At 38.5% G+C, this 25,662-nt stretch overlaps 1 protein-coding gene across 1 annotated transcript in view; it reads left to right on the top strand.

Moving 5' to 3' along the window:
* gsk3ba (glycogen synthase kinase 3 beta, genome duplicate a) overlaps nt 1–25,662 on the top strand; it is a 178,495-nt gene that overhangs the window by 47,784 nt on the left and 105,049 nt on the right. Inside the window, exon 2 of the mRNA XM_072260292.1 lies at nt 24,263–24,456. Within this exon, the coding sequence (XP_072116393.1) occupies nt 24,263–24,456 (194 nt within the window). The remainder of the gene's footprint in view (nt 1–24,262; nt 24,457–25,662) is intronic.

Raw genomic sequence — 25,662 nt, forward strand, 5'->3', positions numbered from 1 at the left:
TCACTAGTGATACGAATTTTCTTTAGTTCCATTGGTTTTATGCTTGTCCTTGTTGCACATGTAGAAAAGGCTTTTCTACAGCCACTTATTTTTTAAAATCAGACTGGCTCTGTTATGATTCACTGTTTTCCAATCACACAAGATAAATCATTTTGGTAAACTGCAGCAGCTGAGTTATTGGACATTCTTAATCTTTGGACATTACAAATCTTTAAAGAAAGATTACCACTTATCCTTACAAAATAAGATCAACACTAGATTCATTTTTTTCATAAACCCGTGCAGACTTTTGTCATTCAGGAAATCATCCAGTATCTCGAGCGATAGTAGGTACCACTACTTAAAATACCCAGCTCCCCAAAAAATCCTTAAGATATAAAGTTCGTAGAGGAGTACAGCATCGGTTTTATGGACTATTATCAGTGCTCTAGCAGTTTGATTAAAAGAGTTTATATAAATCAGTGTTTAATAAAGTATCAGTGGTTAAGTGGAGATTTGAGGGTTTTAAGATTTTGTAATAATTAATAGAGTAGATGCAACAGTCTTAAAATCAGAGGCAGTTCATTCAGTTGAGAAAGTAACACATTTTCAAACAATGGGTTCTTACTAAATGGATTGTCAGAGCCAGTCAGAGGAAGAGCCTTTGCTGCTCTTGTGTATTTCCATGTTGTGATCTTTTCCCTTTAAATCAATTTAAATTTCCTTTTTAGAATTTAATAGATTTGGTAAAACAGATTTGGACAAACAAGAATTGGGTATGTTGAGGGAGGTTCTAACTGTAATCATATGTAATACTGTCTGTCTACCAAGTTGTCTGATTTGTATTGAAAATCTTGGTTCACTAGTAACTTAGATACTTAAATAGTAACTTTTTATAAGAAACTGTACAAAATTATACCCCTGGGATTTGATTGTTTTGGTTTAGAAGAGTTGAACATATTGTGGATGCTATTAATTATATATGAAGGTTTTCCCTGGGTTATGGCCTTTTTTTTTGTGCACCACTGATAATCTAAACAGTTTATCAGTGCAAGTCAGAAATGGAGCAAGTTGCCAAGTAGCTGATGATGTCTGTAGCCTGGCAACAAATGGCAGATTCACACTGCCAATCGCCCAAATGTTGGTTCATTTGTATAGTGTGCAGTTGGGTGTTAGTAAGCTTGCATAGTACATAGTACTGCTCACAGTAGCAAAAGGCAGGTATGCACTTTGAATGTAAATTGCCAAAAATTGCAGTCCAAGCTGTGCCAAGCCACTATTGGCTTAAAAAAATAGTATTTCGGTATTCACAATACTTCATTAAGTGTGTTGTGATGTTGCTCAGAATTAAACCCATCAAAGAAACATAGGGGCTCATAATTACAAGCCTGTGGATTTGTGATGTTAGTAATACTTAATAATTATAGATTAATGATTCACACATTTCCAGTTTTATTCCTTGATGTCATGAATTTAGGCAGATTCTGAAAAATACCGTTTTACAAAAACAAAATCTTGCATTTTCTTTAGTTTTTTTTGATTATTTTTCCCTTTGAATTACTCCTCTTCGCTCTTGCCTTTCTTTTGAATCATGCCCATGTTTATTTCCCATTCCTCAAATCTTGTTTGTGAAGGAAGTAACATGTTGGTTGATTTGTCCAGCCTACTTTCTGGTTTGACATATTTGCTTTTTCTTGGGGTGTCATTCAGAATGTTCGGCATTTAGTGGGTAAAGTTGTTTTGAAATGAAGAACATATTGAACTAATGCTTTAGAATGACAAAGTATTTTATATATTGACCCATGGAGATTTAGTGTGTTATTTTTCATTGGTTTTGGTGTTGTAGCTTTTGATTTTTTTTTCATGAAACCATGCTTGTAGCTTTTATCTAATTTCAGTGTTTTATGTAAAGGATTGTCACTGTTTCCTTTTTAATTTAGTGTGGCAGTTTGAATCAGTGCTATTTTGTTGCAATTCAGTAGCAGTAACCTCTTTGGAATTAGAAGGCAGCCACTTCAATTAGCTTTATGTATCATAGAATCTGTCCCCATAAGTCTTCATTTGTTAATCAGCAAAATACATACATCACATTATGACTGTTCACACTTCATGTTCGGTTTGTCGGTTATTTCCATTGTCTGCCTCTTAATGATATCTATCTACAGTCATTCCTTGCTTTATGAAAGGAATGTGTTTGTGGAAATGTAATTATTTGAAATGTAAGTGCGATCAGAGGCATTGTGGGCAGGGTGATGCACCATATTACAAAATAGCTTTGTAAATCCAAGTACACCAGAAAGCTTTTGGCAAAAATCTTTCATCTTTGGTTGACCCTAGAAATGCCATGATTTACAACTGCTGGCTCAGTTAAGATTATTTGGGATATTTCTTTTATGCAATGGCTTAATAACAAGTATTCAGGTGTTCAAAGTAACATGCAAGTAAATATAGGGTTTATGTGATCTAGTAATGCTGTTATTGCTAATGTTAGGCAATTACTTACAAGGCGCTGCGTTTGAAAACTTACCACCTATTCAAAGAAAAATTCTTGTTTGAAATGATCAAGTGATGTGGTGAAAATGCAGTTTTAAGTTACAGTACTCATCAGCAGTTTTTCCAATTTGCTAGCATAGTTCATCTTTTGCAACTTCCATTGCTAGCATTCATATTATAGAAGCTTGCTTAAAAATAGATTTTAAACTGTCTGTCACATCCAGTCATTAGAAAAAAAATAATCTGCTTGCAAATAAAACATTAAATATTGCACTAAAGTATGGTTGAGATTGTGGTATGATATTGAAATTTGGACTCTGCAGAATAACACTCTCATGACTCAGTTTTTAATGTAAGTGTTGTGTACCCTGTGTTGCATTAGCAGACAACTCAGCACAAATACTAGGAATTAAGTTTGTTCATTTCCTTGTAATACTGGCTAATCAATCATTGTAATTTTAAGACAATTGAAGTGCTGTGGTTAACATATGAATTAAAAATGCAAGTTAAACGTGTATTTAAGTGGAGGTTGATCTATCAACAAAATTGGACAAGTGAAGCATTTTATAAAGTGAGGACAGAGGTGGGGGGAAATACTTAATTGGAAACACAAAATACTCTGCAGATGCTGGGGTCAAAGCAACATGCACAACACGCTGGAGGAACTCAGCAGGTTGGGCAGCATCCGTGGAAACGAACAGTCAACGTTTCGGGCCAAGACTCTTCGTCAGGACTGAAGAGGAAGGGGGCAGGTGCCCTATAAAGAAGGAAGTGTAAACTAGTAGAAGGGAGATCTGGCAAGATCATGGGGAGGGAAAAATTGAAAGTGGGTTGGTAGTGGTTGTTTATGGTGTTTGGTAAAGTAGGATTGGTTAATTAATCTTAATCAGTGGAGTAGGGGAGCAGAGGTGAGTTCAGTGTTTGAAAAATGGTGGCGCAACGACATTGGCGCCGGACCCGGGAGCCGAGGTTCCCGGGTTCGAAACTAGGCAGGTCTGCCCCCAAGTACGCTTTCCATCCGTGCCGGGTTGAGTTTTAAGATCGCAACGCGGCCTCGTAAAATAAAAAGGGAAAATACTGCGAAAATGTCTGTGTGAGGAGTGGTGCGCCACACAGTCTCTCTTTTGCTCAGCGCCATGTAAAAGCCATAAAAAAGACATTACGGACGCATGCAGACACGCAGAGGCACACGCACAGACGCGCATACACACGCAGAGGCACAAGCACAGACTCACAGGCACATGCCCAAAAAAAAGAAAAATGGGTACATAATGTAAGGATCTACTTTTAAAATTAATTTTTGAAGAATTGGGCATTGCTGGCAAGGGCAGCATTTATAGCCCATTCCTTGTTGCCCTTGCACAGAGTGTCATTAGATGATTTCAGAGCGGACTGCAATGATGGTCAGTCCCTCTTAGTATACTACAAATGAAGGATATTTGGCCTATAGAGTTCAAGCCAGTTTCCCATGGAGCAATGCCATCAGTTCCATTCCCCTGTTCCATGTAGTTGTGTAACTTTTTTTCTCTTGCACATCTATCAACTCCCCTTGCTAATTAACCTACCATGTGGGAGGAAATGCACAAGGTCAGAGAACATGTAAACTCCATACAGATAACATCCAAGGTTGGCATTAAATCTGAGTCCAGAAGCAATGAAGTGTAGCAGTTAGTAGCATCTGCAGTCACTTTGAATCTGATGATTCTGTGGTTTCTAGGCAACAATTTCTTAAGCTGCATTGAAAATGCGTTTTGAGGCCAAGAATAATTTATCAGTGTGTTGGGGAGTATTCTGGAGTTGTGTGAATATAGCAGATATTAATTTGAGCACAAACCAGTCTTAGTTATTGTAAATTGAAATTAAAAGCACACTATTGCAAATGAACAATACTGTGTGTAGCACAGATTAAGAAGATGTGGGATGCAAAATAGTGACCATGATACTGATGCATATGCATTAGTCAAATGTAAAGACAATAGGGTTGTGCAAATTGGCCTTTGTCAATCCAGGATTTGGTAATTTGCAATATTGTAAACAAATTCAAGGAAGCTTGTACAGTAATTAGTTTGTCCTAGCAAAGGTATTTGAGCATTCAGAACATGAAATTCAAAGAAGCATTGTCAACCTAAAGTATTGAAGTAAACAATGTTATTGTAACTATTGAAGTTGTATTGAATTATCTTACTGTTACCTTTCATCTTGGGGATATAAGAATATGATGTACTTTGAGTTTTTGGGACTCTTGAGAGGGTCTCCTGAAGAATCTCTATTTGTCATGGGAAATAAAGACTTTCATATACACAATTTTTCCAGTGACTTAGTCACAATAAGTGGATCGTGGAATCAAAATTATTAAGAAATGGAAACTTGGGCTTGATCTGAAAGTTGTTGTTCAGCAAAATGATCAATAAGATACTGAATAAAATGATATATGCCTGAAATGGAAACAGGTTTTAACAGATTGTTCAAAATTTGATGAAACTATTGGATTGTAGGTTTTAAATGCAATGCATACAGGTGTTGAGGCAATGCCAAATTGATGCACGTCTTTTGTTGAATTACATGGATATACAACGTCCAGATTTGGGCATCTTCAGAAAGTATGTAAATTAAATAATATTAAAAGGTCAAAGAGCTTTATTTATTGGGTCTGAAGAAACTGGAGATCTAACTAGACCAGAAGATTCCAACAAAGTGTTCAAAATTGTTAGTATTAGTTATTGAAATGATAAATGCATCAAGGTTGGATGATTAAATTGAGATTAATTTAGAAAGTTACGATGGTTTGCTCTTTTGCTGGAAGATATTGAATCGCTTTCCAAAAACATTGGAATTGTTTTATTATTGTGACATGTACCCAAGTAACAGTGAATTACACACTATTCATAGGAATCAGATCATTACACAGTGCATTGAGATGGAACAAGGTAAAACAATAACAATGCAGAATAAAGTGAAACAGCTACAGAGAAAGGACAGTGCAGGTAGACAGTAAGGTGCAAGATCATAACAGTGTAGTTTGGGAGATCAAGAGACCATCTTACTTAATAGTCTTATTATAGTAGAGTAGAAGCTGTCCTTGAGCCTGGCGGTATGTGCTTTCAAGCTTTTCTGCGTGAAGAAGAGAGAATGTCCAGGATGGATTGGGTCTTACTATTTGGCTGCTTTACTGAGGCATTGAGTAGTATAGACAGAGTCCATTGTGGAGAGGTTGGTTTCTGTGATGTGCTGAGTTGTGTCCTTAATTCTCTATAGTTTTATCTTGTTCACATAGAGCAGCTGCCAGAGCAAACTGTGATAAATTCAAAGAGAATGCTTTCTATGGTGCATCAGTAAAAATGGGTAAGGATTAACAGGGGCATACTGTTTTTCTTTAGCTTCCAGAGGAAGTAGAGACAGTGGTAATCCTTCTTGGCCATGACATCTGCTTGGTTGGACTAGGACAGACTGTTGGTGGTGTTCACACCTGGTAACTCTTAATCCTCTCAACCTCAACACTTGATTTGGGGCACTTGGGGATAAATATTTGAAAATAATGCAATTAATAAAATTTTTAGTTTGAATGAAGTGTTGGCTATTGTAACAAAATAGTTAACTTCCACTGAATCAACACAGTTTGAGATGAGTGGTATCCTGTACAATTCTTCAAAATTAGAATGTTAGTTCAAATTCATTACAACAAAGGTGTGGTCCAATTAGTAGGTTCCATAATATGGGCTATAATTAACTTTGTCATTCTTGATAATGTTATGATTTACATTTCAACAGAAGCATGTATTGGGATTAATATTTTAGTTGTATACATTTACAAATTGTAATGAATTTATCATCAGTTATACACATGCATTGCCAACCACACCTTTCCATATTCTCTCACATTTTACAAGCTGCATACGCCTAGAATTCAAAAGGCTTTCAGTTCTCAGCAGGTTTTTAGTTTACTATTCCATGTCTGTAGAATGCGACCTGTCAGATGTAGTATATGGGTATGCCCCTTTCACAATGTGGCTGTGCTTAGAAGTTGGAAATGGAATAATTTTGTTGATTCTAATGGAGTTTTTCCTGGAATTGGGTGAAGTTTGAACTTTAAAACCAGTTGGATTGAACTCAAAGTTCAAAGTAAAAATTCTTATCAGGTTACATACATGTCACCACATACAACCTTGAGGTTCTTTTCCCTGTGGGCATACTCCTCCATTGAATCATATTTTAGTATAATTCATCATAAGCCAATCAAGCTTAATAACCTCTAGCCTCATCTAAATTGAGTATTCAAACTCTTGATAATAAGCCCCATATTGCATTCATTAGTTTCTGATCTTTTCACACTGTTCTGAGCAACAAATATGTAAAGGAAAGGAAATTTAGATTCCTGTCAACATGGAATTGTATTTTAAAAGTTCAAAGAACATTCGACCAAATGGAATATTTAAGATACTTCAGGATTTTTTTTATTGAGTATGTACTTATGTTAGAATCTGTAAAATATTTTTAAATATGCTGTGAAATATCTGAAGTACTTGTTCATTTCAAATGCCTTTTAATGTAAAGAAATGTTGCTGGCCTCTTAAAAATCCTGAAGTTTAATGACTTGAAAAAAACATTTTTTGCTAATGTTTCATGATTTGGTTCAGGGAATTGTTAAGGAGATGAATCATCTGAGAATTAAAATATATGGGAGAAATTGCACTTATTTAGCATTTAGGGCGGTTTGTCTAGTGTTTATAAATAGCAATGTAGGAAAATATATAATGTTGGAAAATAATACAATAGCTTAATCTTATGACAGAAAGCAGTATTTAGTCTAAACCTATGAGAAGAGTAATATGGAAAATAGAAAAATCTGCATTTCTGAGGCTAAATTCAGTTTTTCTCGTGTGTATTTTATAGGATGCAATGTTCTTTTAATCGTGGGATGTGGGAAATGAGAATTGTTTAAACTTGTGAAAATCATTTTGGATTTTAAAGAAGCTAAAATTTCAATTCAAATTTAATTGTCATTCAATTATTCATGAATGCTCATGAATACAGCCAAACAAAACGTTACTCCGGGGGTCAAGGTGCAAAACACAGTACCAGCAGTCATACACACAAGATAGCAAGCACAAATAGTAATACGGTCAAGCAAAAAGAGTCCGAAACTCATGCTATTGAACACTGGGGTGGGGGGGGGGGGCGACGGGGAAGCGGCACCAACTCCAACCTGCAAAATGCAATCCAGGTATTAGGGGTGGTACTTTAACATATCAGTTAGCACAATGTTTTACAGTGCCAGTTGTAAGATGGGGTTCAGTTCTCACCGCTGTCTGTAAGGTATTTGCACGTTCTACCCATGACCTTGTGGGCTTCCTCTGGGTGCTCTGGTTTCATCCCTTATTCAGAGGATGTTCAAGTTAAGGGTGTGCTGCATTGGCACAGGAAGCATGGCTCCGCTTGTGGGCTGCCCAGCACAATTTTTGCTCATTTGATTTGATGCATTTCACTGGGTTCTGATGTACATGTGGCCAATAATGCTAATCTTTATTAATTTCAGAGTAATTCCTGTGAAAGTAATGAGATCCTGAAAGTCTATAATTTAACAGTAGGCATGAGCAAACTTTGCTAATTGAGTTTAAAAAATATTTTATTAGTTTTTGATATGTGAAGTATTTAAAATTCCAGCACTCCCTTTTAACTATGAAATCATATAATTTGAGGAACAAGGGAATACAAATCTTAATATCTTCATGAATGCACTATAATTTCTTAAAGTTGGGCATTATTGAAAATAATGGCAGAAGAATTGACTGAAGGGGTTGACAATTTTCTAAATGGAGAGAAAATACAAAAAACTGAGGTGCAAAGGGACTTGGGAATCCTTATGCAGGATTCCCTAAAGGTTAATTTGCAGGTTGAGTCTATGGTGATGAAGGCAACTGCAATGTTAGCATTCATTTTATATTAGAATGCATTTTATATAGAATATAAAAACAAGGATGTAGAAAGAATGCTCTGAAATTGGAGAGGGTTCAAGGCAGGTTCAAGAAAATGATTTCAGGATTGATTGGCTTGTCATATGAAGAGGGTCTGATGGCTCTGGAATTCACTAGAATTCAGAAGAATGAGGGTGGCCTCATATAAACCTATCAAATATTGAAAGGTCTTGATGGAGTGGATGTGGAGAGGATGTTTCTATGGTGGGAGAGTTTAAGACCAGAGGACACAGCCTCAGAATAGAGGGCGTCCTTTTAGAACAGAGATTAGGAGGAATTTCTTTAGCCAGAGAGTGGTGAATCTGGAATTCTTTGCCACAGGCAGCTGTGGAGGGAGGCCAAGTCTTTATGTATATTCAAGGCATAGGTTGATAGATTCTTGATTGGTCAGGGGAAGAAAGGAATATAGGGAGAAGGCAGGAGATTGAGGCTGAGAGGAAAATTGAATCAGCCATGATGAAATGGCAGAGCAGACTCGATATGCCAAATAGTGTAATTCTTCTCCTATACAGTATCCTATGGTCTTATGGAGAAGCATTATGTACTTGGATTAAGTGGGTTCTTTATGTTAAGAAAAAATTGTCCATTATATTCCAAAACTTTTTTTTTTGCGGAACCTGTTCTTATCATTAACAATGCTGATTCATTTGTATTATAGCAGAGTTTTCATCTATGCTATAATGGAAACGGGTCTTTAAACAATTTTTCCTTCCTTCCTCCCTCCCTCTTCCCCTCTCACATCCCAGAAAAGAAATTGTTCTGCAGGAAATTTTCCCCTCTCGCGTATAATCATGTAGAGACTTTGAAGTTGTTGTTTGAATGCCCAGTTTTTGATATTATTCTGCTTGGTCAATTTACTCACTTGTCTGAAGCGCCACAATTCACATGTCATAGCTTCACTGTATTATCTACATAGATAAACTAAGTAGCCATAGGCATTGACAATCTCTTATAATCCTAACATGATCAGTTAGTGCACAAAATGCCACTGCTTTCAAGTTGCTCTCATTCATGTAGCATTATTATTCCGACTTGAGTTGCTTTTTTCAGTATGGGGAAAATCCAATGGAGGTACCTTAACTGTGCACATATCATGTAAGAAGAAACTCTTAAGGCCAACGTATGCAGGCCTTGCCAACAGGGCCAATGTCCCAACATTGGGGAAAAAAACATTAAGTTGAAAATATTAACCAGCTGCCTTGATATGGCTATCACAAAGTTGCTCAGTGATTTCACCTTCACTCCCTTAATTGTTTGCAACCTTCTCCAGCAGAATTGAAGAGAATCATTTTAATTGATCTTAAATAATTTATAAGCTAGTTTTGTACACAAGACTGGTCAGCAACTGTCAGCAGGCTGGATGGAGAGCGAGGTGTCTCCCAGTGGAGGTTGGTTGTAGGGGATTTGCAGCCCGTTCGTTAGTTAGAGCCTTCAGCATTTTGGGCATCGAGGGAGAGAGGAAGAGGAGAGCCATCTGCAGTACCACTGATGTGGCAGAGAGGGCCTCAAGATGGCTGTGGCTCAAAAGAGGGGAGCCATGGAGTCATAAGTAGCTAGCCATCTGGACACAAGCTGGGGTCTGATCAGCCCCGGCTGGGTCACCTGGAGGAGGTTGTATGATGTTGAAAGACCCGAAACACCCGATGATTCCAGGAACATCACTGAAGATGTGTCCAGAAGCATCAATAGATGTATGTACACAGGGGTAAAAGTCACTTCAAAGTGTAATTTTTCTTGCTTAAATTGAGCTTTTAGTAAATTGGGTTTACTAAATAAATGTCTGCTTGGGAAACGCTAGCTTTAACAAATGCATTTTATGATGGATTTTAGTCCACAGTATTAAATATTTAAAACTATAATAGGTTTTTAAATTAATATAAATACTAAGATAGTTCGGCTTCTACCTTGAATCTACATTTTCCAATATTTAATAAATGCTCTATAAATTGTTCTGTGTTCCTTAAAATGTCCCCCCCTTGATTTGTGAGCTGACAGCTTTATATTAGAAATATTTGATATTGGAGAAATGCCTTTTTCAGCTGATCAGTAGGATTTGTGAAGAGTAGGTCATAGTTAATGGAGATAATTAACACTTTTAAAAACTTATTTGAAGTAGTCGACAAAAGAATGTTGATGCATTTATTTGGTCTTGGAGAAAGCATTTCATAAAGTCCTGGTAAAAACTTGTTTAATTAAAGGCTAGTAGAGCTGAAGAAAAGTTATAGACAAGGATAAGAATTTTTGTAATTGGCAGGAGTCAATAGGGATTATTGGAAGAGGTTATCATTGGCACCTTCTAATGGATTCAAGGTAACATTCGTGTCAGATTTTACAAGAGTAGACTTGTGTTATACTTAATGTTATAATATCAGAAGATTGTTAATTTTAACTCATTTTCTCTTACGTAAATCATTAAAGGATATAAAATAGCCAGTGTTGGTCAGACAGCAGCTGTAGTAAGAGAAACACTTGTTTCAAAACGCAAACACAAGGAATTCTGCAGATGCTGGAAATTCAAGCAACACACATCAACGTTGCTGGTGAACGCAGCAGGCCAGGCAGCACCTCTAGGAAGAGGTACAGTCGATGTTTCGGGCCGAGACCCTTCGTCAGGAAGGGTCTTAGCCCGAAATGTCGACTGTACCTCTTCCTAGAGATGCTGCCTGGCCTGCTGCGTTCACCAGCAACGTTGTTGTGTGTTGCTTGAACACTTGTTTCAAGATTGATTCTGAATATTTCTAGCATTTTCGGTTTTTATTTCAGATTTACACCATATTTTGCTTTGATGTTCGTTATAGATCCATGATCATGCTGATATCTGGGAGTCGAATCTACTGTTCTTGTATTCCTATTCAGTTAAAACAAAAGCTCAATTTTGTTGTGGAACTCAGTAGAAGATAATAAAGGTGTTCTTCACACCTATCAATAAATTAATGTACATGTATCCGTCTGGGTAGCTTTTTGGCTATGATCATATTTACTTCTGTCACTTATCCAAAAAATCCTCTAACTTGATTTTACTGCCTTTATGCTTGCATGTGATCAACACTCCAGTGTTGCAAATAGCTACAGTGAATGAATTCTAAGGATGATAGGTTGACATTTAGCTAGGGTGACAATTGACAAGCTCTTGGGCATAATCATTCGAAGGTGTAATTATGAAAGTATGATCTTAGACATAATGCAAATCATAAAGCATTCAAATTTGATATAGTTAAAATTTGACCAGATCTGGTATAATAGTTTAATGAGTTTACTGTTTACCTATGGGGTAAAAGTCTTGCAGGTGACCCTGTCATATTAAGCTGCATGGGTAATGGAAATTCATCCTTACAGAGTTCACAAGTCACTAGATAAAAAGATGACATATGGAATAACATTTGCTCTAAAGGAATTTATGTGAGCAAGGGAAATAAAGAGTAAATTTTAAACTTTTCTTTCAACTTGTAGTTTTTTGACCCTTGTGCAGATGACACGCCTTCACTTTATGGAAAATTTCATTAAGAACAATGTTTTAAAGAAATTATTGAGATACAGTGCAGAATAGGCCCTTCAAGACATGCTGCCCAGCATTTCTGTGGGACAATTTACATTGACCAATTAACCTACCAATTGTATGCCTTTTGGACTGTGGGAGGAAACCAGAGCACCCAGAGGAAACCCATGCAGTCATGGGGAGAATGTACAAACTCATTACAAACAGTGTCAGGAACTGAATCCAGGTCACCTGCACTGTAAAGCATTGGGTGAACCACTAAGCTACCATGCCAACCACCTACCATAATGCGGCAGTGACCTGTATTTTAATAGCCAAGATGGCGAGTGTAACTTGGTTATAACTTTGCAATTATGAAAATAGTTTATTGACTGAAATACATTGTGTAGAATTTGAAAATTACTTTTGAGAGCAATGATACTTCATTTAGATGGGACCAGATTTTAATGGCTTTCCTTTCCTTCAAAAACTTCAGAGAGGATGACAATTCAATTTGGTGTCAAAATCATTCATTAAGATTAATGTAGTAGCATTGTGATGTAGTAATGACAACCTAGAATAATGTCTATAATTTTGGAAGCTATAGAAAGTAAATTTTAAATGAGCATTTGTTTTTAATTGAACCAAATGAGCAGTGAAGTGGTCTTGGATTGTAATGTAGGATATAAGCAGTGATGGACCTTGATGCCTTCCTGTATTAATTTCTGATATTTCTTAATTTACAAAAATGTATGGTGGAAGGCAATATTTGAGTGTACTGAGAGGTACACTATTATCACTGACATTTCATTTTACATTTGTTAGTGTATTTCTCATCTGGATTTAAATTGCCTCATTATTAGCCTAATCAGAATTTTCTTCAAGATGACATTGATGCATCATGAAGCTTTGCAAAAACATTATTTGAATCCAGTTGGCCATCTATCCACCTTATTCTGCCATCCTTTTCCTTGCATGTTAACAAGTATATCTTTGTTCTTTAAATTCTTTTCCCTGTAGCATCCAAATTTTGTCACTTTCTGCTTGATCATCTCTCATCAGGAGGCAAGAAAGTTTTATTGAGCATAGAACTTAATGATTGGTTCTCTTTGCCATTATGTTACCTGATGAATTTTGAGCAATTTTTCTTCATAACATTTTACATGAATCATTCCTCTTTCATGTGCATGTTCTTAAAACCGCGTATGCTACAAAGTAATCCAATACTTGTATTTTTTTTGTTGCATACCCTGCTTTAATCAAGATAAATTGAAGTTCTTCCTTGGACGAGCCACCTCCTGATTTAATCAATGCACCCTATTTTCATTGTCCTGTGGTCTGCTGATCATCAGCAGCCCACAGGACAATGAAAATTTACTTTCAGGCTTTTCATATAATTGCCACCGTGATTTGTAGAATGATACAGGTTCTAACTGCTGAATCTCACCTGAACTCCTGTAGATATGCCCCATCTACCTCACTTTTCCCCCTTTACATCTTTTCCCTCTCCTACTATCTGATGTAACTGTACAGGACCCTATTACATACCATGTGCATTACTTCATGCAAACTTTGTTTCTCCTCAACTTAATCAGTCAAATTGTCAAGATAATTAATCTTCTTGCTAAACCTTCATGATCTTTGCCCAATTTCTCCTCAGTTAAAAACGACATTTTTCCCTGCACCCCTTCCCTATCCTTTTTATAGTTAATCCCTGAACTGCTTCAAAGTTCACAATCCCTTTATCTTTCTGGACAATTAGACAATTAGTTCACCATTTTTTACTTGTGCTGCAATTCCACTTCTCACCTTTCTTCATCCAAACTATATCTGCAATAAGGCCAACAACAAATTGCCTCCTTCAGTCCTTACTGTTATGTATAAAACCTTATGTTGTATACAGACCCTCTATATACTAGCATTTCTATTAACTTGGAATTTGGATTCATACAGGTTTGTGTAGGTTAGAAGACTCGAGAGTAGCCGGAAGTGTATTGGACTAGATGACTATATTGAAGCTTGAATGAAATTTTCAGCATTCAGATGGTACTGCAGAGAGGGAATTGTTCAAGTGGGGTGGATTTGTGAATGAAAGCTCACTTTGAGAAGTGATTCTTATACTACTCTTCATAGGCCAGTACAGGCATTACTGCTTTCCGTAGTTGAGTAATTGCCCATCTGTCTGATGTCAACGTCCTCACACCCAATATTCTGCCGTCAGATAAATGCTCCAAATAAACGGTTCTCAAAAATCCATGTTTCAATGTCAAATATCATTCTGTGCAGGATGAGAATAGATTTGGCTAGTGTGGCTGACTTGGAACTCTCAGTGAGTAAAGGTATCTGCCACCTTTTAGTGTCACAAAATCAAAATAATGGTGTTATTTCAGATTTTGTAATTTTTGGTATTTGGAATGCTGAGAGTCTGCTGCAAATGCGTTTGCAGGAGGGAAAAATAATTGAAGATCTGACCACTAACTATCTCATTTTCTTTTGCTTGCAAAGCAAATAATGGCAGTTATTGACTTGAATTTGTGTGGGGCATAGCTATACTGGTTTAGTGAACAATGTTACAACTCAGCAGAATCAGGTTTATTACCACTGTCTCAAAAGATGTGAAATTTGTTTTGTAGCAGCCCTGTAGTGCAAATACATAAAATTACTATAAATTGCAAAATAAATAGTGCAATAAAAGGAATAATGAGGTTCATGGACTGTTCAGAAGGCTGATAGCAGAAGGAAAGAAGCTTTTTCTGAATCATTAAGTGTGGGTCTTCAGTCTCCTGTACCTCCTCACTAATGGAACAGGGCATTTCCTGGATGGTGAGGGTCCTTAATGATGACTGCCACCTTCTTGAAACACTACCTCTTGAAGTTGTCCCCGATGTATTGTGTGCAATTCTGGTCACCTAACTATAGGAAGGATATCAGTAAGATTGAAAGAGTGCAGAGATTTGCTAGGATGTTGCTGAATCTTCAGGAGTTGAGTTACAAGGAAAGATTGAACAGGTTAGGACTTTATTCCTTGGAGCGTGGAAGAATGAGGGGAGATTTGATAGAGGATTACAAAACTATGAGGGGTATAGACAGAGTAAATGCGAGTAGGCTCTTTCCACTTAGATTAGGAGAGATAAATACCAGAGGACATGGCTTTAGGGTGAAAGGGGAAAGGTTTAGGGGGAATATTAGGGGGAACTTCACTCAGGTGGGAGTGTGGAACGAGCTGCCATCTGACTTGGTAAATATGGGCTCACTCTAAGTTTTAAGAATAAATTGGATAGATACATGGAATGGAGAGGTCTGGAGGGTTGTGGACTGGGTGCAGGTCAATGGGACTAGTGGAATGAAGTTTCAGCACAGACTAGAAGGGCCGAATGGCCTGTTTTCTGTGCTGTAGTGTTCTGTGGATAGTGTAACGGGTTGTGCCCTTGATGGAGCTGGCTGAGTCTGCCATTCTCTGCAGCCACTTGTGATCCTGTGCATTGGAGCCTCCATACCAGTCAGAATGCTCTCCACAGTACAGCCAAATTTCTCAGTGAAATCCAGCTGCTGGCGAGGCTTCTTCATGATTGCATTAATATGTTGAACCCAGGTTCTGAATGGCCTTTCCTGAAGTCCAAAATCCAATCCTTTCGTCTTCCTGACATGGAATGTGAGGTTGTTGTTGTGAATCAACCAATTCTGTACATATCCTCATCACTGTCTTAAGATTCTACCGACAATAGTGATGTAACTGGCAAATTTATAGATGGCTATAAATGGGTGTGCACAGCCATACAGTCATGAGTGTAGAGAGAGCAATGGACTAAGCCTTAAAGTGCATCTGTGCTGATCTTCAGTGAGGAGGAGATGTTATCACTGGTCCCTACTGACTGTGGCCTCATGAGGGAGTCAGGGACGCAGTTGCAGAAGAAGGTACAGAGGCTCAAGTTTAGGAACTTGGTGATTTAATACTGAGGGGATGATGATGTTGAACGAAATAGTCAGACTTGTTGAACTTAGCCAGGTTCCAGTCCATCTTGAACTTTTAGTCACTAAGGAACAGAAGTATCTTAAATGCCCAATATGTCAGCTACTGTTATCAAGTCTAAATGTATAACTTCATGTACCATAGCTGGTATGGATTATGTCAGCCAAATAAAAGAAAATGTAACAAAGTTTTGCACTGTCAAATGTTCACTTAGTTACTTGCAAAGAACAAGCACCACACAGTCTAGATTACATGGTGATATTATTCCTATATCCCCACATGAGAAACATAGAAACATAGAAAACGTACAGCACAATACAGGCCCTTTGGTCCACAGTGCTGTGCCGAACATGTACGTACTTAGAAATTACCTAAGGTTACCCATAACCCTCTTTTTCTAAGCTCCATGTTCTATCCAGGTGTCTCTTAAAAGACCCTATTGTATCTGCCTCCACCCCCATCACCGGCAGCCAATTCCACGCACTCGCCACTGTCTGTGTATCTCCTCAGTATCTGCTTCCGTGCACCTTAAAACTGTGCCCTCTCATGTTAGCCATTTCAGCCCCGGGAAAAAGCCTCTGACTGTCCACACGATCAATGCCTCTCATCACCATCAATGTCTCTATCAGGTCACCTGTGATCCTGTCACTCCAAGGGAGAGAAGGCCGAGTCAACTCAGCCTATTCTCATAAGGCATGCTTCCCAATCCAGGCAACATCCTTGTAAGTCTTCCTCTGCACCCTTTCTATAGTTTTCACATCAGCCCTGTAGTGAAGTGACTAGAACTGAGCGCAATACTCCTGGTGGGGCCTGACCAGGGTCCTATATAGCTGTAACATTACCCCTCTGCTCTTAAACTCAGTCCCACGATTGATGAAGGCCAGTGCACTGTATGCCTTCTTAACCACAGGATCAACCTGCGCAAGTGGGTCTGAGTGTTACTCAGGAACATAATAAAAGGCATTTAAGTTATTTACAAGAGCAACCCATACAGTAAACTGAAAGTAACTGACACATGCAGTCCTTTTTCCTCTCCTATAAAATTCCCAGTGCCAAATTGTATTCACCGATTATTTTTATTAAAACGCTAGGTATTTTCCAGTTTGTGTTGGAAAAACACCTGTGCCCCTCAGCTGTGTGGAGTACTTCGCCATGTATTCAACATGAGCCTGAGGCTCTGGTACTGTGGAAGACGTCCTGCCTCTTCCCTGTGCCGAAGACGCCATGCCCCAGCGGCCTCAATGACTACAGACCGGTGGCATTGACCTCCCACATCATGAAGACCCTGGAGAGACTTCTTCTGGAGCTGCTCCGGCCTATGGTCAGGCCACACTTAGATCCCCTCCAGTTCGCCTACCAACCCCAACTAGGAGTTGAGGATGCCATCGTCTACCCGCTGAACCGTGTCTACGCCCACCTGGACAAGCCAGCAAGCACTGTGAGGGTCGTGTTTTTTGACTTCTCCAGTGCGTTCAACACCATCCGCCCTGCTCTGCTGGGGGAGAAGCTGACAGCGATGCAGGTGGATGCTTCCCTGGTGTCATGGATTCTTGATTACCTGACTGGCAGACCACAGTACGTGTGCTTGCAACACTGTGTGTCCGACAGAGTGATCAGCAGCACTGGGGCTCCACAGGGGACTGTCTTGTCTACCTTTCTCTTCACCATTTACACCTCGGACTACTGCACAGAGTCTTGTCATCTACAGAAGTTTTCGGATGACTCTGCCATAGTTAGATGCATCAGCAAGGGAGATGAGGTGGAGTACAGGACTACGGTAGGAAACTTTGTCATGTGGTGTGAGCAGAATTATCTGCAGCTTAATGTGAAAAAGACTAAGGAGCTGGTGGTAGACCTGAGGAGATCTAAGGTACCGGTGACCCCAGTTTCCATCCAGGGGGTCAGTGTGGACATGGTGGAGGATTACAAATACCTGGAGATACGAATTGACAATAAACTGGACTGGCCTAAGAACACTGAGGCTGTCTACAAGAAGGGTCAGAGCCGTCTCTATTTCCTGAGGAGACTGAGGTCCTTTAACATCTGCTGGACGATGCTGAGGATGTTCTACGAGTCTGTGGTGGCCAGTGCTATCATGTTTGCTGTTGTGTGCTGGGGCAGCAGGCTGAGGGTAGCAGACACCAACAGAATCAACAAACTCATTCATAAGGCCAGTGATGTTGTAGGGATGGAACTGGACTCTGTCACGGTGGTGTCTGAAAAGAGGTTGCTGTCTAAGTTGCATGCCATCTTGGTCAATGTCTCCCATCCACTACATAATGTTCTGGGTGGGCACAGGAGTACATTCAGCCAGAGACTCATTCCTCCGAGATGCAGCACAGAGCGTCATAGGAAGTCATTCCTGCCTGTGGCCATCAAACTTTACAACTCCTCCCTTGGAGCGTCAGACACCCTGAGCCGATAGGCTGGTCCTGGGCTTATTTCATAATTTACGGGCATAATTTACATATTACTATTTAACTATTTATGGTTCTATTACTATTTATTATTTATGGTGCAACTGTAACGAAAACCAATTTCCCCCAGGATCAATAAAGTATGACTATGACTAACAAAATAATCATTATTGCTTTTCAAGTACAGGCAGAAGCAGGTAGGATGTTAATTGCTGAATAAGTGGCTGTGTTGATAAATCAAGGGAGCGGATTAAAGACTAACAGTTTGCTCAATTCAAATATAAATAAAGGAATGAATAAGATCTTATGTAATCTGTGGTCATTCAAATACAATCACTAATGTAGTTTTGTAATACAATGGGCCATATCATTCCAATAAATCCAATCATTTTTGCAGTGAGCTAAGGTGATCTACTCCATGGAAGGAAGCAAGAGTGTGTATGATTGGCTAAATATGGAAATCCAGAACTTGCTGACTGATTCTAGTGGTGAATCTCTAAGCCTGTTCTCCTTATTGGATATGTTACAGCTTTTTGTAAGTAGTGTGAAAGCAAAGTAAGATTAAGCCAAGTTATTTATTTCAGGAATCTTTTAATTGTTTTTAAATCTAGGCATTTAAAAAAATATATCATTTTTAATGTTTGGAGTGCTTCTGACATTTAAAGTGACATTCAAAAACATTGAGTAATTAAGGCTGGGTCCTCAGTTTTTCCATCTCTCGGTGGTTTCCAGAGCAGTTCCTTGTATACATGGTTTCCAGGGTTATGCATGTGTCCAAGTTACCCTTGTCCTGGGATACAATTTGGCAGTAACGTCAGACTTTCTCATTCTAAACAAGGAAGGCATGAGGATTCTGTATAACAGGTTCCTTTTTTTTAATTTTAGGGGCTGACAAAGCCTGCACTTGTTGTTTCTCTCTTCCCCCCCCCCCCCAAATATTCTTGAAGGTGATCAAAAAACAAGGCAAGTATACAGGATAAGCTTTTTTCCCCACACTATCTTGGTACATGTGACAATAATAAACCAATTTATCAAAAAGATGGCTGAAAAACCTTCCTTGTGAAAGTATTCCCATAGTGCTGATGTTTGAAGGTTCTTGAGACTTTGACTTTGGTTTGATAAAGAACACCTTGTATTTGCAAGATGAGGTAGTGTGTCTTGGAGGAGCAGTAAGAAGATGTTCTTGTGCTCCTGCTGTTTCTGTCATCCATAAAGAGGTTATTGGTACGAGCTGCTGTTGGTGTAGTCATGTAACTCAGTGCTTTTTGCAGATGGTACACATTGCGGTAACTGTGAGGGGAAAAGATTTTAGGGTGGAGGAGTGGAGGATAGAGTAATAATCAAAGGTTTTGTACCAGGTAATGTTGAATGGCTTATTGTTGGGAGATGAAATCCAAGTATATCCAGTTGAGTTGAGTTTTGGTCAAGAAGACTCCAGGGAGGTGGTACACTTTGGAAGGACAAACTCCAAGGCAGAGTACAAAGTAAATGGCAGGATACTTGGTAGTGTGGAGGAGCAGAGGGATCTGGGGGTACATGTCCACAGATCCCTGAAAGTTGCCTCACAGGTAGATAGGGTAGTTAAGAAAGTTTATGGAGTGGTAGCTTTCATAAGTCGAGGGATAGAGTTTGAGAGTCGCAGGATAATGATGCAGCTCTATAAAACCCTGGTTCGGCTGCACTTGGAGTACTGTGTCCAGTTCTGGTTGCCTCACTATAGGAAGGATGTGGAAGCATTGGAAAGGGTACAGAGGAGATTTACCAGGATACTGCCTGGTTTAGAGAGTATGGGTTATGATCAGAGATTAAGGGAGCTAGGGCTTTACTCTTTGGAGAAGAGGAGGATGAGAGGAGACATGATATAAGAGGAATAGATAGAGTGGACAGCTAGCGCCTCTTCCCCAGGGCACCACTGCTCAATACAAGAGGACATGGCTTTAAGGTAAGGGGTGGGAAGTTCAAGGGGGACATTAGAGCAAGGTTTTTTACTCAGAGTGTGGTTGGTGCGTGGAATGCACTACCTGAGTCAGTGGTGGAGGCAGATACACTAGTGAAATTTAAGAGACTACTAGACAGGTATATGGAGGAATTTAAGGTGGGGGGTTATATGGGAGGCAGGGTTTAAGGGTTGGTACAACATTGTGGGCCGAAGGGCCTGTACTATTCTATATACTATGAATGTGGTGGAAATGGCATTTTATATTATTATTGTGGTGAAAGTGGTAGACTGCCTATTGATCAATGGTTAGAATAGTTTAAAAATGATTTTGATCTCCAATTGCGAAGGCAAGCACTGAAAGCTGAATTGGTACTTGAATGTCGGAAGGTGTAACTGACACCGTCCTTGAACTTTGGGAATAATCATTTATGTACTACAGCATGTAGGTATAAGACATTTTTCTGTGGGTATGTACTTGTAATGTAGGATAACATACAGATTCATAGACTAATAGGAAATAAATGAGGGAATCAAATTGGTTAAAAGTTAAAGGCGTAAGGGACTTGCTATCTGTTAAAGAAATTATTTTAGATACTTTTAAAAACAAATGATGTTATCTTGAAAATTCATTCAGTGTTTGTATTACTAAATCACAAAGCAGAAGACTGTTAAGAGAGTAGGCACAAAATTTAGCGACATTATTTAAAGCGGGTCGGCAACCTTTTTGCCTCTGTGGGCCAGATCGCGTATTAATGAGTGGATTGTGGGCCAGATAAATGCCATAAAAAAACTTGAAATATGGGAACTATCCATTTAAATACATCTAGTTATGTTTTGCCTCAAACTAATGAATAACGCATGCTAGAAAATCATTTGTGCTTAACCAAGGATGCCAATTAGTAATCAAAGAACTCAGTTTAGTTGCAATTTATTTCAATCAAGGCATCTTTTGAATCTATGAAAACAACATAAAGAGTCTTTAAACATAAAACGTATGAACATGATGCATTGAATGGTGGTAAATTATGTATAATAAAAAAGAAAATTTTAATGCAGACAGTCGATAAATTAATGTGAAACTTGATGCGGTTTGTTGTTTGAAAGCTTCTCAATATTGGGTGTCAGACTTGTTGATGCCAAGAGCAAGAGATTATCCAGATGAGTATCAGTCAATCTTGTTTTCAAATGGTTCTTGATGTGCTTCATTTTTGAAAATAATTGCTCACACAGATAACTGCTGCCAAACAATGATGCCATCTTTTTTGCATGGTCCACTAAATTAGGATACTTCCCACTTGGATGAATATATTTTCTATGGAAGTCAAGCACTGACACATCTTTAGAATGAAATTTCCATCTCAATGTGTTGTCACACTGCATCTCAATCAATTCCATTTGAAAAATTTCTGATGTAGTGTCCACTTCCACATCAAACAGAGTAGCAGCTTGAACTCATTTGCATGCAAGCAAATATCAGCAAAACGAGATGAAAACTCCTTTCTCAATTCTTGGACCATATTCACAAAAATGCCTGGATCTTGTGCTTTACTTATTTTGAAAAGTGGGAAAATGTGCACAATTTCCTTTTTAAAACTGGTACTGCCACAATTGCAGCTTTCTTTCCACTATGGCAGGTCTCGTAATGTCGCCTGATATTTGCCACTTTCTTCACAGCAACATTTTCTAGGCAAGTGAGAGAAACTGGTTTCCCGGATTGCTTGATGAAGAAGTAATCTAGTGTCCAAGTGTCTTGGAAATTTTGGTACTCAGCATCTACCTTCCTGCGTTTTGTATTAATTACCATTGGAATTTTTTTCTTCAAGTTTATTTCGAAATGCAAGTTATTCAACAAGTATCGTAGCACATGTAAATATCTGGATATTTAGCGTGGATTTCTTGTTAAAACACAGTGATGCTGTTTCTGTTTACAAATTTAAACAATCCCATCTGAAAACCTGTGCGTGCACGGAAAGTATCTAATAATGTTGGAGGGGAATGGAGGCGTCGACGCTGAGGTTTTCTTCTTTTCCATTTTTAAGTTGTTAGTTTTGCCCAAGTCTTTTAGTTTAGTTTAGTTGTTTTTTTTCTTTTGGGATGGGTTTTTTTTTCTTTTTTTTGTCTTTTTCCTTTTTTTTTGCTTTATATTATCCGTGATCAGTTCTACATGTATGGGAGTTTTGGTAATTTCCACTATTTGGTTTTGCAATTACTCTTTTTTTAAATGTAACAATACATCTCATATTATCTGTATTATTGCTATGTTTTGTTTCTATATTTTGAAATTAATAAAAAGATTGAAAAAGAAAGGAAAGTATCTAATACATATTAATAAGGTAGTCTGCCTTCCCGACATTTGTATATACCAGTGTTTGGTTTGGAACAAAATGGAACCTGGGCCAGTGTAACAAGATGCCATGCAGGTCCATCAGTGTGGTTGCGTGAAACACGCAGAATAAGGAAAAATTGCTCACGGGCCAGTCAAAATACCTTCGCGGGTTGTAGGTTGCCTACCCCTGGTTTAAAGTGTACATAGTTCTCTGCTCTTGTGTGGACTCTCTAAGTGCAAGCATGTATATTTTGGACAATTAAGAACTTTTGGGAAGGGACAAATGGCAAATCAGTTTTTAAGAACGTGGTAGCACAGCAGTTAACACAACGTTATTGCAGATCGGGACGCTTTGGATTTTGGAGTTCAATTCTGGCACCATCTGAAAGGAGTCTGTATGTCCTCCCCCTGGAATGCTTGGCTTTTCACCAGCTCCAGTTTCCTCCCGCAGTCTAAAGATGTACCAGCTAGATTAATTAGTCATTGTAAATTGTCCTATGATTAGTTTAGCGTTAATTGGACTTGTTGAGGGTTGCTGGGGCAGTATGGTTTAAAGGACCATACAGGCTTACTCCATGGTCTATCGCTAAATAAATAAAGATACTTTTGAGGTCCTAAGAATAACCATATTGTACTTTGAAAACTTGATGTTTGCTATAGGAGTGAAGGGTAGAGCTTTTCTTGGAGACATCTGCTCTGGAGTTTGCTTGTATCCAAGTGAGTGGTAACCAAGTGTGGGGAGTTGATTGGAACATGACTGATGGGAATGAGAAAAAATGGGATTAGTGTTAGATTTGTGTAAGTTGGCGCTTTACACTTGATGTGGACTTGGTGTGCCAAAGGGCCTGTTTCCATGTTGTATTATTCTATGACTTGAGGAACCTAAAATAAATTTCCCAAATAGCTTGTTGAAAATGTAAATAGATTGCACTGAATTTTATCGAATCTGATAGTCTTCCCTAGTATTAATTTGTCAGTGGGAAACGTGTTTAAAACTGATGTAAGTATTTTAACTGGAGAAGATGGGCCAAATGGCATGTACAATTTGTGGATAATTAGTCATAATACGGAGAGAGCATTAGTTACTCAGTGTTCTGTTTCTAATATTGTAAAGGTCTCTTATGGAGATACTGGATTTTACTGCATGAGAGATGCAAAGTCTCTTAAAGGAGAGGCTGACAAGAAGAATGGATTTGAGCATGGTTTTTGATTTGAGATCAGCAACGTTGTTTGAAAATTTTGTGTGTGAAGGAGCAAAGTGGAGATGAGAATGCAATGTATAATAGCTATAAAATGTGAGGAAGTAGCACAGAATAATGTTTGTGCCTTCGTGCTTTTTTTGTCTTTTCCTCTCTCAAGGTCTTTGTGATAGGACACAGGATGTTATTCCAATTCTATTTTTGTTTTTGGTTTAACAATATGCTTCATGGCGTAAATTATGGGGAGAAAGTAAATTGTTATTACCAAGTGCTGGTGCATGAAGTTACATCTGTAAACAGAATATGTGAGATATTAGTTTATAGAAATCTGCTTGTTTTGTGGTAAGTGTAAAGCTGTAGAAAATGGAAACTTGTGTACCCAGCATTGCCAGGTTTGTTTTATAATATGCTTCTGATGTGTATCTTAAATATTTTGGAGTGGTTTGTTATTTACATAATGTTCCTGATGGCATGATTTCCTTTTTGCTTTAGGGGACAAAGATGGCAGTAAGGTGACAACAGTAGTGGCAACCCCTGGACAGGGGCCTGACAGGCCACAGGAAGTCAGCTACACAGACACCAAGGTGATTGGTAATGGATCCTTCGGCGTGGTTTATCAAGCAAAACTATGTGACACGGGGGAGCTGGTGGCCATCAAGAAGGTTTTGCAAGACAAGAGATTTAAGGTAAAGAACACAATTCATCTTAGCTGGGAGATTCAAAGCAATTTACAGCATTGAACAGTGGAGTGCAGGTGAAAATGACTTGTGGAAGTCAGCCAACAATGTGTGTGCAGTTTTAAAAAAATTATACATGCATAACTTGTGCTCTTTGTATTTGCATGTACACACAGAAATCCTGGAATACACCAGTACTTACACTGTCCTGAACTGCCAGCTTTTCTCTGCAAGAGCTGAGCCATTCATATCAGTAGTGATGAAGGGTCATACAATTTTAGTATCAACAGGAAGCAAAGCAAAATATGCGTCCTTTTGAATGTTGTTCAAAATACTGGTATCCATTCTCATGCTTTGGTGAAATGATTCAAAAATTGTATTATTTATATTTCAACTTCAAGTTAACTGGGGCTAATTAGAGATCAGTGATTTTTTTTTTCCCTTTATCATGCAGAAGATACATACAGTTTACAGGCATCACAATTGTTAAATAGTATTTTCACTTTCAAGTTAAATGTGATGGTCAGTTGTCCACCTTGAGAGCAAAATTGGCAATGGAGGATAGCAATTAACTAAGTTGTGCCACTTTTGATGTTGCAGGTAATGTAGAATGCCCTTGGCTGCACAGTAAGATGGACCCAAATGATATAATGTATCAACTATTCAGCCCAATGCAGTGCACTAGGTGTGGCACATTGGAGTGGCACGGTAGCACAAGGCTGTAAGATTAGGGTTCAGTTTCTGCTGATATCTGTAAGGAGTTTGTACATTTTGTCCATGACCGCACGGGTTCCCTCTGAGTGCTCCAGTTTCTTCCCACATTCTAAGGAGTCACAGAATGGCTGGAGTTGTAGGTTTTTGCAAATAAAACGACGTGAGGCATTTTGTTTAAGAACAAGCAGGAACATTTATTGAACTCCAAAAAAAAAATTGATATTAAAGCGAGGTAAAAGTACTTTATGTAATCGTGTAATCACTTCAGACACGCCTCAAAGTGAATTCCAATTCAATGTCGGTGGTTCTGAATTCTGTACATTTCCAGCAGGCCCTACACAGGCCGCCCTCAGAATTCACTAAAATCGGCATTGTAAGTATGTTCAGAGCTTGGGACAAGCTACATGGCTCAGGTCCTATGTTCTATGGGTAGAGGAACAGCAGGTTCCTCTAGCTTATCCAGAGGTATGTTGACATGTTCATTATCATATCATGACAGCA

Source organism: Mobula birostris, chromosome 6 (genome assembly GCF_030028105.1).
Source record: "Mobula birostris isolate sMobBir1 chromosome 6, sMobBir1.hap1, whole genome shotgun sequence".
NCBI classification, from domain to species: Eukaryota; Metazoa; Chordata; class Chondrichthyes; order Myliobatiformes; family Myliobatidae; genus Mobula; species Mobula birostris.